Source organism: Hypanus sabinus, chromosome 11 (genome assembly GCF_030144855.1).
Source record: "Hypanus sabinus isolate sHypSab1 chromosome 11, sHypSab1.hap1, whole genome shotgun sequence".
NCBI classification, from domain to species: Eukaryota; Metazoa; Chordata; class Chondrichthyes; order Myliobatiformes; family Dasyatidae; genus Hypanus; species Hypanus sabinus.
Genome location: NC_082716.1, coordinates 107,291,098 through 107,315,951, shown reverse-complemented (window position 1 = coordinate 107,315,951; position 24,854 = coordinate 107,291,098). Strand labels below are relative to the sequence as shown.

The 24,854-nt window shown below is 45.6% G+C and overlaps 2 protein-coding genes and 1 non-coding gene across 3 annotated transcripts in view; 1 reads left to right on the top strand and 2 right to left on the bottom strand.

Annotated features, from left to right (window-relative positions):
• The window catches only part of LOC132401515 (CAP-Gly domain-containing linker protein 3-like), a 95,791-nt gene extending 82,801 nt beyond the window's left edge, over nucleotides 1-12,990 (bottom strand). Inside the window, exon 1 of the mRNA XM_059983541.1 lies at nucleotides 12,852-12,990. The gene's annotated coding sequence lies outside the window, so the exon portion shown is untranslated. The remainder of the gene's footprint in view (nucleotides 1-12,851) is intronic.
• A 3,338-nt stretch (nucleotides 12,991-16,328) lies between these two features.
• LOC132402369 (U6atac minor spliceosomal RNA) lies at nucleotides 16,329-16,455 on the bottom strand. Its single transcript, XR_009514887.1, has one exon. It is a non-coding gene; the product is annotated as a U6atac minor spliceosomal RNA (small nuclear RNA).
• Nucleotides 16,456-19,645: 3,190 nt separating this feature from the next.
• Nucleotides 19,646-24,854, top strand: part of eif3k (eukaryotic translation initiation factor 3, subunit K) — a 41,457-nt gene continuing 36,248 nt past the window's right edge. Inside the window, exons 1-2 of the mRNA XM_059985049.1 lie at nucleotides 19,646-19,820; nucleotides 22,472-22,570. Coding sequence (XP_059841032.1) covers nucleotides 19,762-19,820; nucleotides 22,472-22,570 — 158 coding nt within the window. The 5' untranslated portion in view covers nucleotides 19,646-19,761. The remainder of the gene's footprint in view (nucleotides 19,821-22,471; nucleotides 22,571-24,854) is intronic.

The following is a 24,854-nucleotide window of genomic DNA, read 5'->3' as shown; positions in this document are numbered from 1 at the left end:
TACTGCTGTAATCAGCAACAATTTCTACTTCAAACCTACCGATGGGTATGAGCTGATCCTAAACCAAATTCACAACTGTTGTATGCTGTGGGTAATTGCAAACTCCTCCCCTTTCACCATCCCCTTTCCTGTTACCCTCTTTCACCTTACCTACTCATCACCTGCCTCTGGTGCTCCTCCCCCTTCCCTCTTCCTGTGGTCTTCTGTCCTCTCCAATCAGATTCCCTCTTCTCCAGCCCTTCATCTCTTTCACCAATCAACTTCCCAGCATCCCTCCCCCTCCCAGTTTCACCCATCACCTAGCACCGTGTATTTCTTCCTCTCCGTCTCCCCCACCAAACCCTCTTTTCCCCTTTCTTTCCAGTCTCGAAGGGTCTCGGCCCGAAACACCGACTGTTCGCTCTTTTCCAGGACAGGGCCTGACCCGCTGACCCCCCTGCACCTTGTGGGTGTCGCTCTGGACTTCCAGCATCCGCAGATTTTCTCATGTTTGTCTTATGCTGTGGTTTTCCCAACTTCTGAGAATACAATCCCTTCAGTGTGGGATTTCACGGTTGCTACCCATTTCAATCCTATTCCCATTCTCACGTCTGTCCATGGTCACCTTACTATATTCTATAACTTCAAAATGATAAATTAATTCAAAGAAACTCACGGGGGTGCCCCAGAATATGGGTGCACTTCCAGTTCATTTTAAGTGAGGTGTGCATGTATCACGTGGTAGCTTGAGGATATATGGAATTCACCATATTTATAACCCCTTGAATTATTTAAACAAACAAGAGTACTTAATCAAATATACACACACACACACACACACACATACACAAGATTACTCAAATATTATCGAAGTATCAAATACACATCACTCCTCTTCTGCCAAGATGAGGCCACTCTCAGATTGGAGGAGCAACACTTCATATTCTACCTAGGTAGCCTCCAACCTGATCACATAAACATCATGTCCTCCAGCTTCTGGTAATTTCTCCCTTAACCCTCCTTCTCTCTTTTAATTCCAGATGGTCTCTCACCCCTTCTCTTCACCTGCCTATCATCTCCCTCTGCTACTCCTTCTCCCTTTCTCCCATGGTCCAATCTCCTCTCCTATCAGATTCCTTCTTCTTCAGCCCTTTACCTCTTCCACCTATCATCTCCCAGCTTCTTACTCCATCTCTCATCCCCACTCACTCGCCTTCCTCCCCACCTGGTCTCGTCTGTCACCTCCCTGTTTGTACTTCTTCCCCTCCCACCAATTTCTTATTCCAGCTTCTTCCGCCTTTCTTTCCAGTCCTGATGAAGGGTCTCAGCCAAAACATTGACTGTTTATTCCCCTCATAGATGCTGCCTGACCTGCTGAATCCTTCCCACATTTTCTGTGTTGCTCAAGATTTCCAACATCTACAAAATATTTTGTGGCTACTGTGTGAAACCCTTCCTTCATCAAAAGAATAACCAAGTTCTAATGGACCCATTTACCTCCCACAAAGATCTGGTGGTCTTAAAGAGAAAATTACCATTCCAACATGTCAGTCCATAGCCTCCTCTTCTGCCACAATGGGGCCTTTCTCAGTTTGGAGAAGCAATATTTCATATTCAGTCGAGGTGGCCACCGACTTGATGGCATGAACATTGATTTCTCCAGCTTCCAGTAACTTTCCCCACCACCCCCCTTCCATTCCCCATTCTGGTCTCCCTCTTACCTCTTCCCCTCACCTGCCTATCACCTTTCCCTGGTGTCTCTCCTCTTTCCCTTTCTCCCATCAGATTCCTCCTTCTTCAGCCCTTAACCTCTTCAACCTATCACCTCCCAGCTTCCCACATCACTCACCCCTTCCCACCCATCTAGCTCCACCTATCACATTCTAGATTGTAATCCTTCCCCTGCCCCCGCCTTTTTAATCTGGCGTCTGCCTTTTTGCTTCCCAGTCCTGAAGAAGGGACTCAGTCCAAAACGTTGACTTGTTATTCCTTTCCATAGATGCTGCATGACCTGCTGAGTTCCTTCAACATTTTGTGCGTGTTACGCTGTCCAGCTTAACCGTGGGACAATGGATTCCACTGCTTTCAGCAAGAGTGCATTCCTTTCTACCTTTTCAGCTGCAGATTTAGTACCATACAGATTTAAAATTCCTGGACGTTGGTGCCTTGAGGACAGGTAAACTGCAGAACATGTCTCATGGGAAACATTCATCAATATCATCATTATGTGCCATGCTGTAAGGCATGGCGATCTTGGTCTTTCCATGACCGTGATTACTTTGACACATCTTCCCACAGAACTGGTTTAGCATTGACTTCTTCTAGGAAGTGTCTTTACAAGACGGGTGATCCCAGCTTATTTCTTTATTATGATTATCATTATACTTTTTTTGTGTTTTTTGTTTGTTTCATGTATTTACTGTGAAATCCGCAAGAAAATCAATCTCATGGTTATATATGTTGACATATATGTAAATACATTAATAATAATGTAAAGGGTTTCTTCTTTCATGTTACTGTTAAGCTTAATAAAATGGCTTCGTTGTTATTTAGAAATAAAAATGCTTCTTTGTTATGGTAACTGCTGAGAAAGTGCATTTCTCTCGCAGCTTATTTGGGTTATAATTACTGATAACAAGAATTGTATTCATTTGTTAACCAACTGGGATCGATGTTATTCTTTCTTGTGGGTCTGTAAACTATTGTTTCGTGGGCTTTGGGAAGAAGGCGCGATGGGGATAGAGAGAGGAGACGTGATGCTGTAAGCTGGGTGACGGAACGGACCCCAAGCGGGAGTCCAAGGCCCAGGGTCTTCAACGAGGAGAGGAGACGAGGACAGATTTGTGTGGAGCGTCTGGTCAACCACCGTTGTTGGTCCCAGGCAGCGGGTCGAGGAAGTCGGAGGGGATCGAATGATGGCAAGAAAACTTTGTCAACTGAGCTCCAATGATTGTGCACGAAGTGGTTGGACTTTGATAAGTTTGGCGCCTTTTAACTTTATATTGTATCTCTACTGAATACATAGTTCCAGTAAGATCCATAAAGTGTAATCATTTAATCGCATATGGTGTACTGTCTGTCATTTGGCGTGGCGGGGACATCACACAGCATCCACACCAGCTGATTACCCAGTATGACGGGGCCGAAGGCTGCTCCCCCTGGACGGAAGTGAGCTGAGCGAGCCTGGGGCTGCAATAATAATTTTACTTTTTGAGCCTAAGAGCCACAAGGTAATGTAACCAAACCCTGGTTAGACCACACTTGGGAGTATTGTGTTCCGTTCTGGTCACCTCATTATAGGAAGGATGTGGAAGCTTCGGAGAGGATGCAGAGGTGATTTACCAGGATGCTGCCTGGATTAGAGAGGGTGCAGAGGAGATTTACCAGGATGCTGCCTGGATTAGAGAGAGTGCAGAGGAGATTTACCAGGCTGCTGTCTGGATTTTAGAGGGTGCAGAGGAGATTTACCAGGATGCTGCCTGGATTAGAGAGGGTGCAGAGGAGATTTACCAGGATGCTGTCTGGATTAGAGAGGGTGCAGAGGAGATTTACCAGGATGCTGTCTGGATTGGAGAGGGTGCAGAGGAGATTTACCAGGATGCTGTCCGGATTAGAGAGGGTGCAGAGGAGATTTACCAGGATGCTGTCTGGATTAGAGAGGGTGCAGAGGAGATTCACCAGGATGCTGTCTGGATTAGAGAGGGTACAGAGGAGATGTACCAGGCTGCTGTCTGGATTAGAGAGGGTGCAGAGGAGATTTACCAGGATGCTGTCTGGATTAGAGAGGGTGCAGAGGAGATTTACCAGGATGCTGTCTGGATTAGAGAGGGTGCAGTGGAGAGTTACCAGGATGCTGCCTGGATTAGAGAGGGTGTAGAGGAGATTCACCAGGATGCTGTCTGGATTAGAGATTGTGCAGAGGAGATTTACCAGGATGCTGCCTGGATTAGAGAGGGTGCAGAGCAGATTTACCAGGATGCTGTCTGGATTAGAGAGGGTGCAGAGGAGAGTTACCAGGACGTTGCCTGGATTAGAGACGGTGCAGAGGAGATTCACCAGGATGCTGTCCGGATTAGAGAGGGTGCAGAGGAGATTTACCAGGATGCTGCCTGGATTAGAGAGGGTGCAGTGGAGATTTACCAGGATGCTGCCTGGATTAGAGAGGGTGCAGAGGAGATTTACCAGGATGCTGCCTGGATTAGAGAGGGTGCAGAGGAGATTTACCAGGATGCTGCCTGGATTAGAGAGGGTGCAGAGGAGAGTTACCAGGATGCTGCCTGGATTAGGGAGGGTGCAGAGGAGATTCACCAGGATGCTGTCTGGATTAGAGAGGGTACAGAGGAGATTTACCAGGATGCTGTCTGGATTAGAGAGGGTGCAGAGGAGATTTACCAGGATGCTGCCTGGATTAGAGAGGGTGCAGAGGAGATTTACCAGGATGCTGTCTGGATTAGAGAGGGTGCAGAGGAGATTTACCAGGATGCTGTCTGGATTAGAGAGGGTGCAGAGGAGAGTTACCAGGATGCTGTCTGGATTAGAGAGGGTGCAGAGGAGATTTACCAGGATGCTGCCTGGATTAGAGAGGGTGCAGAGGAGATTTACCAGGATGCTGCCTGGATTAGAGAGGGTGCAGAGGAGATTTACCAGGATGCTGTCTGGATTAGAGAGGGTGCAGAGGAGATTTACCAGTTTGCTGTCTGGATTAGAGAGGGTGCAGAGGAGATTTACCAGGATGCTGCCTGGATTGGAGAGTGTGCAGAGGAGATTTACCAGGATGCAGTCTGGATTAGAGAGGGTGCAGAGGAGATTTACCAGGATGCTGTCTGGATTAGAGAGCGTGCAGAGGAGATTTACCAGTTTGCTGTCTGGATTAGAGAGGTTGTAGAGGAGATTTACCAGGATGCTGCCTGGATTAGAGAGGGTGAAGAGGAGATTTACCAGGATGCTGCCTGGATTAGAGAGGGTGCAGAGGAGATTCACCAGGATGCTACCTGGATTAGAGAGGGTGCAGAGGAGATTCACCAGGATGCTACCTGGATTAGAGAGGGTGCAGACGAGATTTACCAGGATGCTGCCTGGATTAGAGAGGGTGCAGAGGAGATTTACCAGGATGCTGCCTGGATTGGAGAGTGTGCAGAGGAGATTTACCAGGATGCAGTCTGGATTAGAGAGGGTGCAGAGGAGATTTACCAGGATGCTGTCTGGATTAGAGAGCGTGTAGAGGAGATTTACCAGTTTGCTGTCTGGATTAGAGAGGTTGTAGAGGAGATTTACCAGGATGCTGCCTGGATTAGAGAGGGTGAAGAGGAGATTTACCAGGATGCTGCCTGGATTAGAGAGGGTGCAGAGGAGATTCACCAGGATGCTACCTGGATTAGAGAGGGTGCAGAGGAGATTCACCAGGATGCTACCTGGATTAGAAAGGGTGCAGAGGAGAGTTACCAGGATGCTGTCTGGATTAGAGAGAGTGCAGAGGAGAGTTACCAGGATGCTGTCTGGATTAGAGAGAGTGCAGAGGAGAGTTACCAGGATGCTGTCTGGATTAGAGAGAGTGCAGAGGAGATTTACCAGGATGCTACCTGGATTAGAAAGGGTGCAGAGGAGATTCACCAGGATGCTGTCCGGATTAGAGAGAGTGCAGAGGAGATTTACCAGGATGCTGCCTGGATTAGAGAGGGTGCAGAGGAGAGTTACCAGGATGCTGCCTGGATTAGAGAGCAAGACTTCTGAGGATAGATTGAGAGAGCTCGGGCTTTTCTCTCTGGACCGAAGGAGGATGAGAGGTGACAAGATGATAAGAAGCATTGATTGAGTGGATCATCAGAGACTTTTTCCCAGGACAGTAATGGTTAACACAAGCGAGCATGATTGGAGGAAAGTTTAGTGAGGTAGTATTTTTACACAGTGTGTGGTGGGTGAATGGAACCCTGCCAGGGGTGGTGGTAGAGGCAGATACATTAGGGACATTCTTTTGGATAGGCACACACAGGAGAAATCCAGAGCACAAAATCCAACACACCGATGGCTGGAGGAACTCAGCAGGTCAGGCAGTATCTATGAAAATGAATAAAACAGTCAACGTGCCGAAACCCTTCATCAGATCTATTTATTCCTCTCCATAGATGCTGCCTGACCTGCTGACTTCCTCCACCATTTTGACCGTGTTTTATTCTTAGATTTATTTAGTGATACAGCGCAGAACAGACCCTTCAGTCCCTCTTAGCCACACTGCCCCAATAGCACACGACAAACCCAATTACCGTGAACCTAATCACAGGACAATTTATAACGACCAATGAACTTACCTGGTACGTCATGGGACCCTGGGAGGAAACCAGAGCACATGGGGGAAACCCGCACATTCCACAGGGAGAACATATGGACTCCTGACACATGGTGCCAGAATTGAACTCTGAAATGCCCCAAGCTGTAACAGCATCGCCTTAACTAGGCACATGGATGATAGAAAAATGGACGGCTATGTGGGAGGGACGGGTTAGATTGATCTGGGGTGGGTTAAAAGGTAGGCTTAAAGTTCAAAGATTCAAAAGTACATTTATCATCGAAGTACGTACGCAGTGTACAACCCTGAGATTCATCTTCCGCGCAGACAGCCACGAGACATGGTTACAGCACGGAATCAGTTCGAAGAAACCATCAAACTCCCGACGTACAAAACTAAATCGCGCAAGCGGCAGGAAAAAAAGTTAGCAAAACCCACAGAATATAAAACACCAAACCACAAAGTTATCGAAAGAGTCCGGGCATATTCAGTTCTGTTCAATCTAGCGATGCGCCGATCGCTGTCTGCAGGCCGCAGAGACAGTCCACCCCGATCAAAGTCGCAGCAAACAACAACAAATAAAGCAGCAAACATGGTGGGCTGAATGGCCTGTACTGTGCTGTTTTCTTCTATTCTCTACTCCTGACAATACCCCCACACTGGAAAATCAAATGGGCGATCCGGGAATATCAATAACGGTTGGAAGCTGGTTTTTGTGCCAAGGAACCACAGGAGATGGTGCCTCTGCTTCCCACCTTGCAGTTTGTTATAATCTCAGCAAGGAGCAGACAACAGCACAAAGTCAAATCGTAGATCCTGTGACACCGGTGACAGTGATCGTCCTTCTGGGCACGGCCTGTTTAGGACAGGGTTGCGGCTAGCGTCAAGCTTACCAGCGATCACCGTTCATGGTCCGATTCCCGCCGCTGTCAACAAGGAGTTTAAACGCATCCCCCCCCCCCGCCCCCGACTGTGTATGTTTCCCAAGGGCCTGCCTTGTGCTGTTCCTCCCACATTCTAGAGACGCACGGGTAAGGGTTATGAAGTCGCACTGGAAGCATTTGCAGATTACCCCCGGCACATCCTCATCTCACTGAGCACCTACGCTCTGTGCGCCAGAGAAAGCAGGATCTCCCAGTGGCCACACATTTTAATTCCACGTCCCATTCCCATTCTGCTATGTCTATCCATGGCCTCCTCTACTGTCAAGATGAAGCCACACTCAGGTTGGAGGAACAACATCTTATATACCGGCCGGGTAGCCTCCAACCTGATGGCATGAACACTGACTTCTCTAACTTCCATTAATGCCCCTCCTCCCCTTTTACCCCATCCCTTATTTTTTTTTTCTCTTTTTTTCTCTCTCTGCCCCTCTCACAATCACTCCTTGCCTGCTCTCCATCTCCCTCTGGTGCTCCCCTCCCCCCTTCTTTCTCCCTAGGCCTCCCGTCCCATGATCCTTTCCCTTCTCCAGCTCTGTATCCCTTTTGCCAATCACCTTTCCGGCTCTCAGCTCCACCCCACCCCCTCCTGTCATTTCGGATTTCTTCCTCCCCCTCCTACTTTCAAATCTCTTACTAACTTTCCTTTCGAAGTCCTGACGAAGGGTTTCGGCCCGAAACGTCGACAGCACTTCTCCCTGTAGATGCTGCCTGGCCTGCTGCGTTCCACCAGCATTTTGTGTGTGTTGCACCCTCATCAGTGTTGGTCGTCATCACAGAACAGTAGAGAGCATTCTAGCTGGCTGCATCACCGTCTAGAATGGGGATGAGGGGTGGGGGAATACTGCAAAGGATCAAAATCAGGTGCAGAAAGTTGTGAACTTCGTCAGCTCCATGATGGGCACTAGCCTACCCAGCATCCAGGACATCTTCAAACAGCGGTGCCTCAAAAAGGCAGCACCCATCATTAAGGACACCCATCACCCAGGACATGCCCTCTTCTCATTGCTACTGTCAGGGAGGAGGTACAGGAGCCTGGAGACACTCACTCAATGATTCAGGAACAGCTTTTTCTCCTCTGCCGCCTGATTTCTGAATGGATACGGAACCCATGTACGCTACCGCCTCACTACGATTTTTAACTCTTTTTGCACTACATATTTAACTTTTTCAATATATACATACTTCTTCCTTGACAGCTTTTATTATTGGTTATTGCATTGTACTGCTGCTGCATTACAACAAATTTCATAACATAAACCTGATACTCAGTCTGTGCTTGTGGAGAAGACGTTTTTAACAGTGGGAGAGTCTAGGACCAGACAGCACAACCTAAGAATAGAAAGTCGTCCCTTAGCAACAGAGATGAGGGGGTATTTCTTTAGCTAGACGGTGGTGAATCTGTGGAATTCACTGCCAGATTTGGCTGGATTATTGGGTAAATTTAAAGCAGAGGACAGACAAGACGGTAAGATGATAAGATAAAGGAACAGAATTAGCCAGTTAGCCCATCGAGTGCACCCCAATTCCTCTCGGCCATTAGATTTCTGAATGGACGTTGAACCCACAAACTCTACCTCATTACTTTTTGAAAATATTTTTGCAGGACTTATTAATTTAACTTTATAAGCAGTTAAATTAAATGAATATCTACTGTAATTTACAATTTTTTAATGTATTGCAATGCACTGTTACAGCAAAAAAACAAATTTCACGGCACATGCCGGTGATATTAAACCTGATTCTGACAATGCAGTTGACTATATATTTGAAAGTACATGTCACACATAAAGCTAAACTTTTATCTTGAGGAGGGCACGCAACGAAAGTGGCGCAGCGGGTAGGGCAGCCCCTCCACAACTCCAAGGACGCTAGCTCCGCGCTGGTTTCTGGTGCTGTCTGCATATTCTCTGCTCTGTGCTCGGGCTTTACTTCCTTGCTGATTTATTCAGAGGGACTGCACGGAATAGGCCTGACCCCTCCGAGAGGACCACAACCTTGTCATTGGGTTTGGAGGCTTGCGTGCCTCAGTGACCCGGAGAGCCATGCTGGCTGGAGTCAGGGCTTTGTGCTTTGGCTCTTGGTAGAGTCACCCGTGCCAAACAGGTCAAAAGGTAGAGGTCAGACTCAGAGTGGTCCACTGGTCCTCCAGGATCAGGGGTTCAGCTCAGGACTAACAACCCTGACTGGTCAAACAAAACTGTTACGGAAACGGCAATAGAGAATCCTTCTGCATCGCAGTGCGACGGTATTCCTGAGTCTCCACCCGGGATTTGCGTGACTGACGGTAGTGAAAACTGAGAGGGAGCACTGACGTAACAAAGGAAGCCCTGAACACCGCCAGAGATGGAGGACCGTCATTACTGCCCCAAACGTCAGTGGCACAACAGGCAGTAAGTAACCTACCCAGCACCCGGGGGAAGCCTACACACTCCATGGGGAGGACTTTCAGAGAATCCTTACAGAGGACAACGGTATTGAATTCTGAATCCCCGAGCTGTAATACTGTCGCGCTAACCACTTCACTACCATGGCACCCGCTACCCAGGTTCCTGCAGTTGGTACGTTAATGGTTACCAGGGCGTTGGTGAGTAATCAGAATCAGAATCGGGATTAATAACACCAGCATTTGGTGACTTTGCGGCAGCAGTACGATGCAATACATAATGATAGAGAATGGGAATTACAGCATATATATTAAATAGTTAAAATAAATCAGTAGTGCAAAATAAAAACTATAAAGTAGTGAGGTGGTGTTCATGGGTTTGTGGTCCATTCAGAAATCGGATGGCAGAGGGGAAGAAGCTGTTCCTGAATCGTTGAGTGTGTGTCTTCAGGCTCCTGTACCTCCTCCCTGATGGCAGAGGGGAAGAAGCTGTTCCTGAATCATTGAGTGTGGGTCTTCAGGCTCCTGTACCTCCTCGCTGATGGCAGAGGGGAAGGAGCTGTTCCTGAATCATTGAGTGTGGGTCTTCAGGCTCCTGTACCTCCTCCCTGATGGCAGAGGGGAAGGAGCTGTTCCTGAATCATTGAGTGTGTGTCTTCAGGCTCCTGTACCTCCTCCCTGATGGCAGAGGGGAAGAAGCTGTTCCTGAATCATTGAGTGTGGGTCTTCAGGCTCCTGTACCTCCTCCCTGATGGCAGAGGGGAAGAAGCTGTTCCTGAATCATTGAGTGTGGGTCTTCAGGCTCCTGTACCTCCTCCCTGATGGCAGAGGGGAAGGAGCTGTTCCTGAATCATTGAGTGTGTGTCTTCAGGCTCCTGTACCTCCTCCCTGATGGCAGAGGGGAAGAAGCTGTTCCTGAATCATTGAGTGTGGGTCTTCAGGCTCCTGTACCTCCTCCCTGATGGCAGAGGGGAAGGAGCTGTTCCTGAAATGTTGAGTGTGTGTCTTCAGGCTCCTGTACCTCCTCCCTGATGGCAGAGGGGAAGAAGCTGTTCCTGAATCATTGAGTGTGTGTCTTCAGGCTCCTGTACCTCCTCCCTGGTGGTAGATATGAGAAGAGGGCATGTCCTGTGTGATGGATCCTGTCTTTCCGAGGCATCGCTCCTTGAAGATGTCCTGGATACTACAAAGGTTAGTGCCCATGATGGAATCAGGAGGAAACTTCTCAAATGTAGAGAGAATAAAATATTTTCATTGTTGGTATTGGGGGGGGGGGGAAGTGTGCTTGATAGGTCGGTTCAGAGGGGCTGAAAGGCCTGTGTGCTCGCTGTATGACAGAACAATTTTGTGGCCAGAGGCAACCGGGCAAGAAGGGAGGCAGAGAGGGGAGAGGTGAGAGGGAAGGAAGGGCGAGGGAATTCTGGTCAAGATGGGACAGAGCTGCCAGGTCCTTCATCCAGGCTGAGACTTCGTTTTGTTTTCACCTTGCTACGGATGGTTTTGGGGAGGGAGTCAGGGTTCAGGGACGGGAATAAGGGCGAGTTGGAGGTGAGGGAGGGGCTTGCTTTGCTGTTGTTGTTCTGCCGAACACCGTCGACATGCCATGTTGGTGCCAGAATGTGTGGCAACCCTTCGGACTGCCCCCGCCCCCAGCATTTAATGAAAATGACACACTTTACTGTAAATGAATCTGACCGACTTCTGTCAAAGATTAAAGGTTAGCCCTATTTATCACACATTGAAACGTACAGTAAAATGCCTCGTCTTTTGCGCCAACAACCAACACAGTCTGTAAGTGCCACCACAGCCTGCCTACCCACAACTTACTCATCCCAACCCGCAAGTCTTTGGACTGTGGGCGGGCACGGGGAAGGATGTACGGACAGCGGCGGCATCCAACCTGAATTTGGCAGCCGGCACAGCAAAGCGATGCCCCTGACCGCTCCGCTTCCATTTCACCCCGAAAATTAAATGATGCCATCTTGATGATTACAGTTTAAAATAAACACTGGTCTTCACTCGTCTCAGACAAGGATGGGAGGGAAGGAGATGAGGAGGCGTGAGGCCAAGTGTGTGTGTCTGGGCAAAGATGGAGAGGAGGGACATGTCAGTGGGGGCGGGGGGAGAGCAGGGCGGAAAGGGAAGAAAATATTCGCCCAATAACGATCTTCATTATTTTGGAGTTTTTCTACATTTAGCTTTGAAATAATCTCAGCAGATCAGGAGCAAAGCATCACAGTGCACAGCTAAATTCAAGATGAAACGTGTTCATCCATTCCACTTCACTCTCCTTCAATAAACCTGTCAAAATTACCCATTCTCATTAGTGGCAACAGCTGGTAACAGTTCATAAACCTGAGAACTGACCAAAACATATTTTAACTAACAATAAACCCGGTGGAAGCTATTTCACACTGGGAGGTGGGAAAGGTCCTTGATATTTTTTTTTTAAAAACACAAAATGCTTTCTAATCTTTAAATGCAAAAACTATTACTTTGTGGGGAAGGCAACCAGACAATAAAATATTTTACCAAGTAAATTATTTGAGTGAAAAAAAATCAACCAGGCAACGAGATATTTTAGCAAATATGTTATTTGAGTGGAAAATCAGTCGGCAATGATAGATTTTTACCACATATATTATCAAATGTCTTCAATAATAAAAAATAGTATTGCTCAGTTAAAAAAAATCTATATTGTATAATCAGACACATGATCAAGAGAGAAATACAAGAAACCTTACCGTTTTTTCCCCAATTGATTTGTGTTGAATAATAATTCTGATGTTTATCAGTAATAACTGTAGCAATATGAACAATTTTGAAAGGAGCTAGTCGCTGCCGATTTGCCAAGCATGCATTGTTAAGGTTTCTGTCCCGTTTTCGCTGCGTGTTTGTTTTTTTGGACCCAGCAGCAGACGAAGATGCTTACAGACAATAGGCACAGCACCAGCAGCTGCCCGGCTTGCAAACTGCGTCAGTGGAAAAAAACCAGCAGGCTCCTCCAAAACCGAGCATTAAATGCTACCGATATTTCTGTGGACTCCACCCCCCCCCCCCCCCTCCATCGTTCACGTCCAGCAAGAAGCAGAAATATCTGAGAGTGTCAAAGCACCGTTTTTCAAAGTATCCCTTTGGCCCGACCAGCGCCCTTCCAGACGTCGAACACACACTTCGAAGTCAGTTCCTTGCAGTGTTGCCCCCGTGTTGCAACAAAGGAAAAGACAAAGGAGCTAGCATTATGTGAAGATTTCGGTCTTACCGGGCGGCTCCGCTGGTCTCTGCGGTGTGTTGGTGGATGTCTCCTCCTGCTCTCTCTGCCCAAGATGCTGGGCTTTCTGTCGCCGCCTGCGTCAGACCTCCTGGCTCCGGCACTCGCGATTCCTCCCCTGACGCATTCCCGAAACCGCTTCCATTCGGCTGCCGGAGGATGAGCTACTAGGCTTTGACAAAGAAGAGAATCGTCTAACAGGCCTAAAATAAAATCTAACAAAATTCACCATATGTGAAGGAAAATAAATAGATTCAATAGAATTTGTTAAAACCTGTACAGCACATATATAAAGACTAGCCAACAACCAATGTGCCATTTCCAGAAATGCAGAAAACATTTATTTATTTATTTATCAATTCATTCATCCATCTATCAACCTATCTATCTATCTGTCTGTCTATCTATCTGTTTATCTGTCTGTCTGTCTGTCTGTCCATCTATCTGTTTGTCTGTCTGTCTATCTATCTGTTTATCTGTCTATCTATCTGTTTATCTGTCTGTCTATCTGTTTATCTGTCTGTTTATCTGTTTGTCTGTCTGTCTATCTGTCTGTTTATCTGTCTGTTTACCTGTCTGTCTGTCTGTCTCTCTATCTGTCTGTCCATCTATCTGTTTATCTGTTTGTCTGTCTGTCTATCTGTCTGTTTATCTGTCTGTTTACCTGTCTGTCTGTCTGTCTGTCTGTCTGTCTCTCTATCTGTCTGTCCATCTATCTATCTGTCTGACTATCTATCTATCTTTCTGTCTATCTATCTGTTGATCTGTCTGTCTATCTACCTATCTATCAATTGATTGATTGACTGACTGACTGAATGATTGATTGAGAGAGATACAGCACAGAACAGGCCGTTCCAGCCCTTCGTAATGTGCCGCCCAGCTGTCCCCCGATTAACTCCAGCCTAATCATGGGGCAATTTAGCCTACTAATTGGTACATCTTTGGATTGTGGGAGGAAACCAGAGCACCCGGAGGAAACCCATGTAGTCACTGGGAGAAGGTACAAACTCTGTACAAGCAGCTGGTGGGAAGTGAATTGAGGTTGCTTGTACTGCAGTGAGTTACGCCACCCTGCTTTCTATGGAAGGAGAAACAGATTTGATATTTCAAGTCTAAGATATCAAATTTCCAGCAAAGCAATTGTTGAAATATTTTTGAAATATAATTTTTGAATTGTTCTAGATTAACAGCAATATGTTACCCAGCCATTAAATGTTAACTTTTGTAATTGGTGTATGCAATAGTTTGTGGGTTGATTAAGAGTGGCTGTTATTTGTGTATGTGAACCTTCAAAACAGATATCATCACCCTTAAGCTAAAGGGTACTCTTAGACTTAAGCAATGAACTTGGATAAGACAAAGTCAATGATAAGACATTGTCTTATCATTAGTTATTTACTGCCATCTCCAGCCCCACAACATTATGTCTTGAATCCATCCTTTAACTCCTCTGTACTTATAATCTGTTAGAAACATTGGAGTAGGAATAACAGAAGAAGATGCCGAAAGAACTCAGTGGGTCAGGCAGCATCTGCAAAATGGACAGTCGACATTTCTGGTTGAGAACCCTTCATTAAGTTGAAGGGTCCAGATGAAATTCCACTGTCCATTTTCCTCCTCAGATGTTGCTGGACCTGCTGAGTTCCTGCAGCATCTTCTTAGTTGCTCCAGGTTCAGAGTGCTTCTGCTTCCTTAGACATCCGCAAAGCTTTGGCATGAAATCTAAAACTCTGACAAACTTCTACAGATGTGTGGTGGAGAGTATATTGACTGGTTACATCACAGCCTGGTATGGAAACACCAATGCCCTTGAATGGAAAATCCCACAAAAAGTAGTGGATATGGTTGAGTCTATCACAGGCAAAGCCCATCCTACCATTGAACACATCGACGCGGAGCGTTGATGCAGGAAAGTAGCATTCATCATCAGGGACCCCCACCACCCCCACGCTCTCTTCTCACTGTTGCCATCAGGAAGAAGGTACAAGAGCCTCAGGAATTGTACCATCGGGTTCAGGAATGGTTACTAGCCCCCAACCATCAGGCTCTTGAACTGAAGGGATAAATTCACTCAAGTTCAGTTGCCCCATCATTGAAATGTTCCCACAACCAATGGCCTCACTTTCAAGGACTCTTCGTCTCATGTTCTCATTATTTATTGCTCATTTATTTATTATTATTTCTTCTTTTTGTATTTGCACAGTTTATTGCCTTCTGTACACCCTAGTTGGGCATTCTTTCATTGATTCTGCTATGGTTATTATTCTATAGATTTATTAAGTGTGCCCACAAGAAAATGAATCTCAGGGTTGTATAGGGTGCCATTTATTTACTTCGATAATAAAATTTGCTTTGAACTTTGAGTGTCTTGTGTCCCCACAGGAGCAAGAAGAGGAAAGTTAACTCTCAATACTCCACCATTCAAGGAAATCATTTGTTAACAGATAGTGTTAAATAAAATGTATCAATCTTAAATTTAAAATTAGTTAATAGCAACAAATGCCTACCATAAACACTTGTGTACACAAATGCTACCAAAAAGCATGATTCTGATATTTAATATATGTCTCCTAATCCTAGATGCCCAAACCAACTTTCTCTTAATATATCATATAATTTGCCTTCAACTTGTACAGAATTATTTGAATCATTACATGCCAGTGAACATGACTGCAGTTTGTCACAGAGTCATAGATCTCTGCAATACAGAAACAGGACCTATTCTGTGTCAAACTATTAATCAGCCTAATCCCATTGGCCTGCTCCTGGACCATAACCATCCATACCCCTCCCATCCATGTACTTATCCAAATTGATTTTAAATGCTGAAATTAAACCTGCACCCACCACCTCTGCTGGGAGCTCGTTCTACACTCTCACCACCCTCTGTGAAGACGTTCCTCTTCAACATTTCAGCTTTCACCCTTAACCCTTGACCTCTAGTTCTAGTCACACCCAACATCAAGTGGGAAAAGCCTGATAGCATTTACACTTACATCGTTTTGTATAGCTCGATCATACTTCCTCCTTTGGAGCCTGGGAATTCTTCCTGTTTTGTATTCCTCACTGAGATTGTGAACATGCAGTTTGGTGCTTCGTTAAACATCAATGTCTCCAGAACAAAAATGCAGGAAGGAATGAATTTCATTCTCTCACTTGAGGTCCATGGACCCCTTGGTTAATGGTAAGGCTCCATGACATAAAGAAAGTTCAGGTGGCATTAACGTTTTGGGCTGAAACCCTTCTTCAGAACTGTGGAAGGGTCTCAGCCTGAAATATTGACTGTTTATTCCCCTCCATGATGCTGCCTGACCTGCTGAGTTCCTTTAACATTTTGTGTGTCTGCATTGATTTGGTATTCCAGTATCTGCAGACTTTCCTGCGTTGATGGCATATATTAAAAAAAAAATTGGGAGCTCCTGAAACAAAGAAAGAAAACAGGGGCATTATTGCCAAAGGGAAGGGGAAAAAAAAACATGGTTAGATGCCACTAAGTAGATGGCAATGCCTTAACCATTTGTGTGTTGTAAGGCCACTAGGGCCCCTTCCATCCTTATCAAGGGGAGTGCTAACCTTCTCTCCTTTCATACAACACAACTTTCCCCCTCACAAGAATGCTATTTAAAGCTTGGAATTGTGATACATATTAGGGTAATGATGGGTAATTCAATTATTATATATCTCCTAGTTCACATTGTCCATTTTACATGAAACAATATGATAATATTTTATGTCTGTGTATTGAGCCTGAATTTCATATTTTATTGCGCTTTTAAGGCAATTGATTTAATTATGCTAATTTATGCAGAGTTTCAGCCAATTATAATTCACTAAATATGTTAGCTATAGGGCGTCTCTGAAAGTTTGTGCAAAAGTTAAACGAAAAAGCCTGGATGTTACACAGTGCGGTATGGAAAGGAATGATTTTACGGCGGGTTAAATTAACGCGAAATTTACTCGTTTAGACTTGCGCATGCTCAATGGGTGTCCCGGCTCTCCGACGATACAAGATCGATAACTTGCAGTCAAAGATCAAAGATTGTTTAATGTCATTTCTGGTACAAAAGTATAAAGCAGAACGAAATAATTGTTACTCCGGATCCGATGCAGCACAAGAAGAAACATAAGATAAAGAACACAATAATAATTTAAAAAGACAAGAAAGTTTATACACGTAGATCGAATGACTGTTCATTAAGCAACAATCAGAATCAGTTTTAATACCACCGACGTTATGTCGCGAACTTTCTTGTCTTTGCGGCAAAGTACAATACCTACTAATAGAAAAAAACGTGAAATACGGTAAGTATATGCAAAATATTTAAATAAGTAGTGCAAAAAAAAGTAGCGAGTTTGTCTTCGTGTGTTCAATGTCCATTCAGAAATCAGATGGCAAAGGGAAAGAAGCTGTTCCTGAATCGTTAAATTTGTGTCTTCAGGCTCCTGTACCTCCTCCCTGATTCTCGTAGCAACGAGAAAAGGGCATGACTGGGTGATGGATGCATCGGAGCGATGTCCTGGATACTACAGAAGCTAGTGCCCACGGCGGAGCTGATTGAGTTTACAACTCTCTGTGGCTTGTTTCGATCCTGTGACCCCCATACCAGACTGTGATGCAGCCAGTTAGAATGCTCTCTATCGTACATCTGCAGAAATTTGCGAGTGTCTTTGGTGACTAACCAAATCTCCTCAAACTCCTAATGAAATATAGCGACTGCCGTGTCTTCTTTGTAGCTGCATCAATGTGTTGGGTCCAGGACAGATCCTCAGAGATACTGAGACCCAGAAACTTGCTCCCTCTTTCCACTTTGACCCTGGCGTGTGTTCCATCCTCTTATCCTTTCTGAAGTCCACAATCAGTTGTTTGATCTTATTGACATAATGTACATAATGTGATTCTGACAGGAAATGATAAAGTAGTGGTGCTTAGTGGGTTGAGGTGTTGATCAGCCTTGCTGCTTGGGGAAAGGAGCTGTTTTTGAGTCTGGTTTCTCCTGGTGTGGACTCCTCACTGATGGGATTGGGACAAACGGTCCATGGCAGGGTGGGACACCTTTGACAACCCGTTGTAGAGCCTTCCTGTCGGCCGCAGTGCATTTTCTGTACCGTGCAGTAATGCAGCTTGTTAGAATGCTCGCAGCTGCTCACTTGTAGAATGGCACGAATATAGCTGTGTGTTCTTCGGCTCTCTTCACCCTCCTCAGGAAACAGAGTTGTTGGTGAGCTTCACTGATCGTGTGGAATGTGTTCTGGGACCACGAAAGGTTGCACTGGATGTGCACTCCCACAGCAGATGCCACATCTTTGGCTCCTCTCTCAGCCCTGGAACATCTTACTGCAAAGATGCATTCATCAGGATGCTCTTCATTGACAAAAGCTCAAACATCATCCCCACAAAACTAATCAATACCTCTATTCTCCATTTCCTCACTCGCAGACCGCCGCCCGTTCAGATTGGCAACATCTCCTCCCTGATCCCCGTCAGCACAGGCTGTGTGCTTCGCCCCCTGCTCTACTCACTTTACATTTCTGACTGTGAGAGAAGTACAGCTCCAATGCCTTATTCAAGTCATGGGCTGAATCAAAGGTGGTGACGAATCGGCAAATAGGAGGGAGATTGAAAACTGGCTGAGCGGTGCCATAGCAACAATCTCTTTACTCAGCGACAGCAAGACCAAGCAGCTGATTCTTGACTTCAGGAGAAGGAAACCAGAGGTCTCTGAGTCAGTCCTCATCGGAGGATCAGAGGTGGAAAAGGTCAGCAACTTTAAATTCCTACGTGTTTTTATTTTGGAGGACCTGTCCTGGGCCCACAGGCAAGTGCAATTATGAAAAGTAAACATGACAGTGCCCCTGCTTCCTTAGCAGTTTGCAGAGATTTGGCGTGACATCTAAAACTTTGATAAACTTCTATCAAGGTGTTATGAAGAGTGTATTGACTGGCTGCAGCACAGTCTGGTATGGAAACACCAATACCCTTGAACAGAAAGCAGCGTCCATCATCAGGGACCCCCACCACCCAGGTCGTGCTCTCTTCTCACTCCTGCCATCAGAAAGAAGGTACAGGAGCTTCAGGACTTGCACCACCAGGTTCAGAAACAGGTATTACCCCTCAGCCATCAGGCTCCTGAACCAAAGGGTGTAACTTCATTCAAATTCACTTGCCCCATCACTGAAATGTTCCCTCAACCAACAGACTCACATTCAAGGACTCTTCATTCCATGTTCTCGATATTTATCTTTTCTTCTTTTTGCTTTTGCAGTTTATTGTCTTCAGCGCTCTGGCTGAACGCATTAGTTCAGGACAAGTCAAGTCACTTTTATAGTCAGTTCAACCATAACTGCTGGTACAGCTCACAGTAAAAACAAAGCAACGTTCCTCCAGGACCATGGTGCTACCTGAAACAACACAAAACTACACTACACTGTGTGAAGGAACACAAAACTACGTTAGATTTCAGACCTACACGGGACTACATAAAGTGCACAAAACAGTGCAAGACAGTACAATAATTAATAAACAAGACAATATTTGGGCGGTCTTTCAGATTAGTGGCGATTATTCTATTTATTGAGTATTCACACTCAATAAGGTTTGCATATGGTTTGATAATAAATTTGAACTTTGAAGGGAGAAACAAAATGATAAAATTGAAACGGCATTCTGAAAGTTTTTGGCCAATGAAGAAATGCGCATGCGCTTAATTACCCTAGCCGGGTGCCGGCGGCCGGCACTGGGCGTGCTTTTCAGTCACGGTCAGGCAGTCGTCGGTATTGCGCATGCCTACTGGCTGCTTGGCCCTTTGACCCCTCTCCCCTTTTGACGGAGCCGCGTGTGAAGGCCTGTGTTCTTGGTGCGGAACCTGGGTTTTGAGTTCTCCGCTCCCCCGGTGACAGAGCCATGAGTGCCATTGAGCAGATGCGGGCCAATGTGGGCAAGCTGCTAAAGGGCATCGACCGGTGAGTGCGGGAGCCGGGGCTATGGAGGGAAAGGTCCGGGAGAACGCTGAGAGAGGGGTAGAGTAGTAGTGGGGGAACGGTGACCCCAGTGGTCGCTGGGGGACCGGATGGGGGGGGGAGGGTTGGTCCGGGGTACCGAGATGGGGCCAGGGGGTAGCAGATGCTGGAGAACTGGGGGAAGGTGGAGTAGCGGCTAAGACCAAGGAGGATGGGTGTGGGTGTGTGCAGGGAAAGTATGAGGTGGAGGCCTGTCGCCTCGATAATTCGGTAGGTTCAAGTCAAGTCACTTTTATTGTCATTTCGACCATAACTGCTGGAAAAGTGCATAGTAAAAATGAGACAACGTTTTTCAGGACCATGGTGCTACATGACACAGTACAAAAACTAGACTGAACTATGTAATAAAAACAACACAGAGAGAGCTACGCAGGACTGCATAAAGTGCACAAAAAAGTGCAGGCATTTACAATAAATAATAATCAGTCCAGGCATTGGGTATTGAGGAGTCTGATAGTTTGGGGGAAGAAACTGTTACATAGTCTGGTTGTGAGAGCCCGAATGCTTCAGAGCCTTTTCCCAGACGGCAGGAGGGAGAAGAGATTGTATGAGGGGTGCGTGGGGTCCTTCGTAATGCTGTTTGCTTTGTGGATGCAGCGTGCAGTGTAAATGTCCGTGATGGCGGGAAGAGAGACCCCGATGGTCTTCTCAGCTGACCTCACTATCCGCTGCAGGGTCTTGCGATCCGAGATGGTGCAATTTCCGAACCAGGCAGTGATGCAGCTGCTCAGGATGCTCTCAATACAACCCCTGTAGCAGGTGTCACTAGAGTCAAGCCCCTGGGTCAACTTTAAAGATCATGGGTCTTTAAAGTTGTGATAGTATTGAAGTTAAGGGAAGGAATGGGGTGGGGGAGGGGCTATCTGGGGCTTGAGTCTCGATGATTCAATAGGTGATGGCATCACTAGATTCAAATTTCAAAGTAAATTTTATTATTAAAGTACGTATATGTCACTGTATTCAACCTTGAGACTCATTTTCCTGTGGGTATACTCAGAATAATGTGCCGGCTGGTGGCATCTGCACTGGACTTTGGAGCGATCTGTAACTATAACAGGACCAATGAAAGATCAACCAGAGTGCAGAAGACAACAAACTGTAATAAATAAATAATGAGAACATGAGATAAAGAGTCCTTAAAGTGAGACCAGTGGTTGTGGGAACATCTCATTGATGGGGCAAGTGCATGTGATTATCCCCTTTGTTTAGGAGCCTGATGGTGAGGGGTAGTAACTTCTTGAACCTTCTACCTGATGGCAGCTGTGAGGAGAGAGCATGGCCTGGGTCAGGGGTAGGCAACTATGGCCTGCGGGGTTTTCTAGCATGCGTTATTCATTAATTTGAGGCAAAACATAGCCAGATGTATTTAAATGGATAATTTCCATATTTCAAGTTTTCTTATGGCATTTATCTGGCCCACCATCTGCTCATTAATATGCAATCTGGCCCACAGAGGCATAAAGGTTACCGACCCCTGGCCTGGGTGGTGGGGATCCTTGATGATGGACAGTGCTTTCCTACAACAACATTTCATGTGGATGTGCTCATTGGTTGGTAGGGCTTCACCCATGATGTACTGGGCCGTATCATTACCTTTTGTAGGATTGTCGTGATGCAGCCAGTCAATACACTCTCCACTACACATCTGTAGGTGTGCTGGAATCTCAGTGAAGAAGCTGACGAGCCTTCCTTGTAATAAAATTGACATAAGTCGGTGCGGGAGCCATGTATCTATTTTGTGTCTGTATTATATTTTGTGGCGTGGTTATTATGGGTAATTTGCCTTGTGGGTTGGGGCGTGGTAGAAGCAAGTGAGGATAGTTACATCGGTTTTGTTTAGTGGAGAGGCGAGCCATGGGGAATGTTTTTTTTGTTGATCGCTGACTAGATCACTATCATTGCTAATTATGCTCAGTTTTGCTTAGTTATATTGCCAATTAGGCCGCTTAGTTACTCTGATTTGAATGCTAAGATCGCTACATCACTAATTCAGTAATAGGGCATCACGGTAGCGTAGTGGCCAACACAATGCTTTACAGTATGGGTGACTAGCATTCAATTCCCACTGCTTCCTTTAAGGAGTTTCTACTTTCTCCCCGTGACTGTGTGGGATTCCGAAGACATACTGGTTGCTTTGTTAATTGGTCATTGTGAATTATCCCACGACTAGGCTAGGATTAAATCAGGGGATTGCTGGGTAACACGCCTCAAATGATCAGAAGGTCCTGTTCGGTGTTGTATCTGAAATAAATGGCTTCATTAGTTTTTTTTAAATCACTACAAGATTGCTCATCTTTGCTGGTTTCATAATAAAGGATCAAATGTACCTTTTTGGATTTGGAAATTCATTACTTGGAAGGATATCATACAGTGTCGATTACCTTAGTCTCTCAGCGGGTTTGGTTTGTTTTCAAGGAACCACAATAGTCTGGAGTTTACCAACGTATCAAAAGGAGCCATTTGGGGTTTTGTGACACTCCAACACATGATTCATATCCTCAAGCTTCGCTAATTTCTATGCTTAAAATTATTAGCTCAGGTTTATCGATTGCTGTGAAAGGAGGGTGTGTCTAATCCTTTGCCCTCTCCAACAGATATAACCCTGAGAATCTCTCAACTTTAGAAAGGTACGTGGAGACTCAGGCCAGGGAGAATGCCTATGATCTGGAAGCCAATCTGGCGGTCCTCAAACTGTGAGTATAAATCTCTTCATAAGTGGTAGAGGGGTGATTCGCCCCGCTCTGTGATGAACTGAGACCAAAGCTATGGGCCTACATGGGTTTGGATTGATGGACTCAGTTTGGTTCTGAGTGCTGTTGCTTGCTTTTATTGTGTGCACTGTGTTTTTTCTCCCTCCCTCTGCAGGTAGGAGGTTGGTCTTTTTTTTTAAATTGGGTTCTTTTGCGAAACGGGTGTTGGACTTTTTTTTAATTGGGTAGTTCGGGTTTCGTATTTTGTGGCTGCCTGTAAGCAGGTGAATCTCAGGTTGTATAATTTATATATTGATAATAAATGTTCTGATCTAAAGTATCATAGCTTCTTTTCAAGAGGCTCACAGCTGAATATATCTCAGACCTTTTTGGGTTCAATCTCCAAATTTCTGGGGTCTGTAGTATCTTGCTTTTATTTTTCTAAATTTATCGATACAGCACGAATTAGGCCCTTCCAGCCTTTTGATCCATGCTGGCCCTGCAACCTTGACAATCCCTGCTACCCTGAACCTAATCACAGGACAATTTACAATGGCCTTTTAACCTACCCGGTACGTTTGGGATTGTGGGTGGATACCGAAGCATCTACACATTCCATGGGGAGGGTATGCAGACCCCTTGCGCTCTGAATGGAGCTCAGGAGTGCCCTGAGCTGTAATAATGTCGCGTTACTCTGCTGCCTGAAAAATAAATCATTAGCCCAGGTGGGACGTTTGTAGGGTATCATTGACAAAACCTTAATGTTTTGTCCCTGTATTGTTTTTCCTGAGTAACACTGATCTGTTGAAACATTTTAAGTCTGATTCCCATTCCTGTTTGAACATGTCGGTCCATGGTCTCCTCTTGTGCCAAGGGTGGAGCAGCAACACCTCATATTCTGTCTGGGTAACCTCCAACCTGAGGGTATGAATATCAATTTCTCCTTCTATTAAACAAATTTTTCCCCTCCCCTCCCCCTTCTTTTATTCCCCACTCTGTCCTTTCACTTCTTCTCACCTGCCTATTACTTTCCCTTGGGTCCCCTCCTCCTTCCCTTTCCCTATGGTCCACTTTCTCTCCTATCAGGTTCCTTCTTCTCCAGTCCTTGACCTTTCCTACCACGTGATGTCGGCCGTAGACCTATTTTGGCAATTGGGCAATTTGTAGTGGGTCCAGGTCCTTTGTGATGCCTCTAGCCTCTCCCGGAATTGTTTCTTGGCTCTTGAAATAGCCTCTGCAAGTTGCAGCTGCTTTTCTTACAGAGACCTGGATCACCAGATGCAAATGCGCAGATCTACCCCTCAGTAGACTACAAACCTGCAGGTTCATTCACAGCTTTTGGTTTGGGAATGCACATCAAGTTTTCATAGGCACACACTCATCCACACAGGTTTTAATGAAGGCGGTGACAACTGCAGCATACTCATGCAGATTCAGTGATGATTCCCTGAACACAGTTCAGTCCACTGATTGAAAGCAGTCCTAAAAGCACTCCTGTGCCTCCTTGGTCCTAACTACTGGTGCTGCCATCTTCAGTCTCTGCCTATACTCAGAAAGTAAAAGTGCAGCCAGTTGATGGGATTTTCCAAACTGTGGGATGGCACGGTAGGCTTTATCGAACCTAGTGTAACTGTGGCCCAGTATGTTATTTCCTCTGGTACAATAGGTGATTTGTTGATTATTATTTAGTGACTTATCAAGCTGGCCTGGTTAAAAATCCCCCAAATTGATGGAGAAGGCGTCAGGATGTGCTGTTCATGCCTGTTGATTATATTGTTCAGTTTGTCTAGAGCCTGTTTGACATTGTCCTGAGATGGAACGTACCAAAATGATCAATGAAATCTCCGTGGCAAGTAAAATGGCCAACACTTAATTGTGAGGTATTCCAGGTCTGGTGAGCAATATTGGGATGTCACCGACATACTAGTACACCAGAAGTTGATCATTGGGGCACAAACCTCCATTTTGACTAAGTTATCTTGATAGTATATTGTGAATCCGTCTATTCAAATCGCATCTGGCACGGAAGGGGTTAACGAAGATTCTGTAAAACAAAGGATGCACATGTTCCTAATGTCCCTCTGATGTAGCACCCTAGCTCTGAGATTGTCATTTTTATTATAAACGCACCAGGGACTACATTTGCCAGCAAGATAGTTGGTATTGGGAGTCGAAAACCTCTTTTTAAAAGAAAAAATGCACCATCAAGCCAGCATGTTGACCCCTCTTTTGCTGGCAGCTTCTTAAAGGGACAGTGTGCCAGCCAGAGTCCAGTCTATTTCAGTCA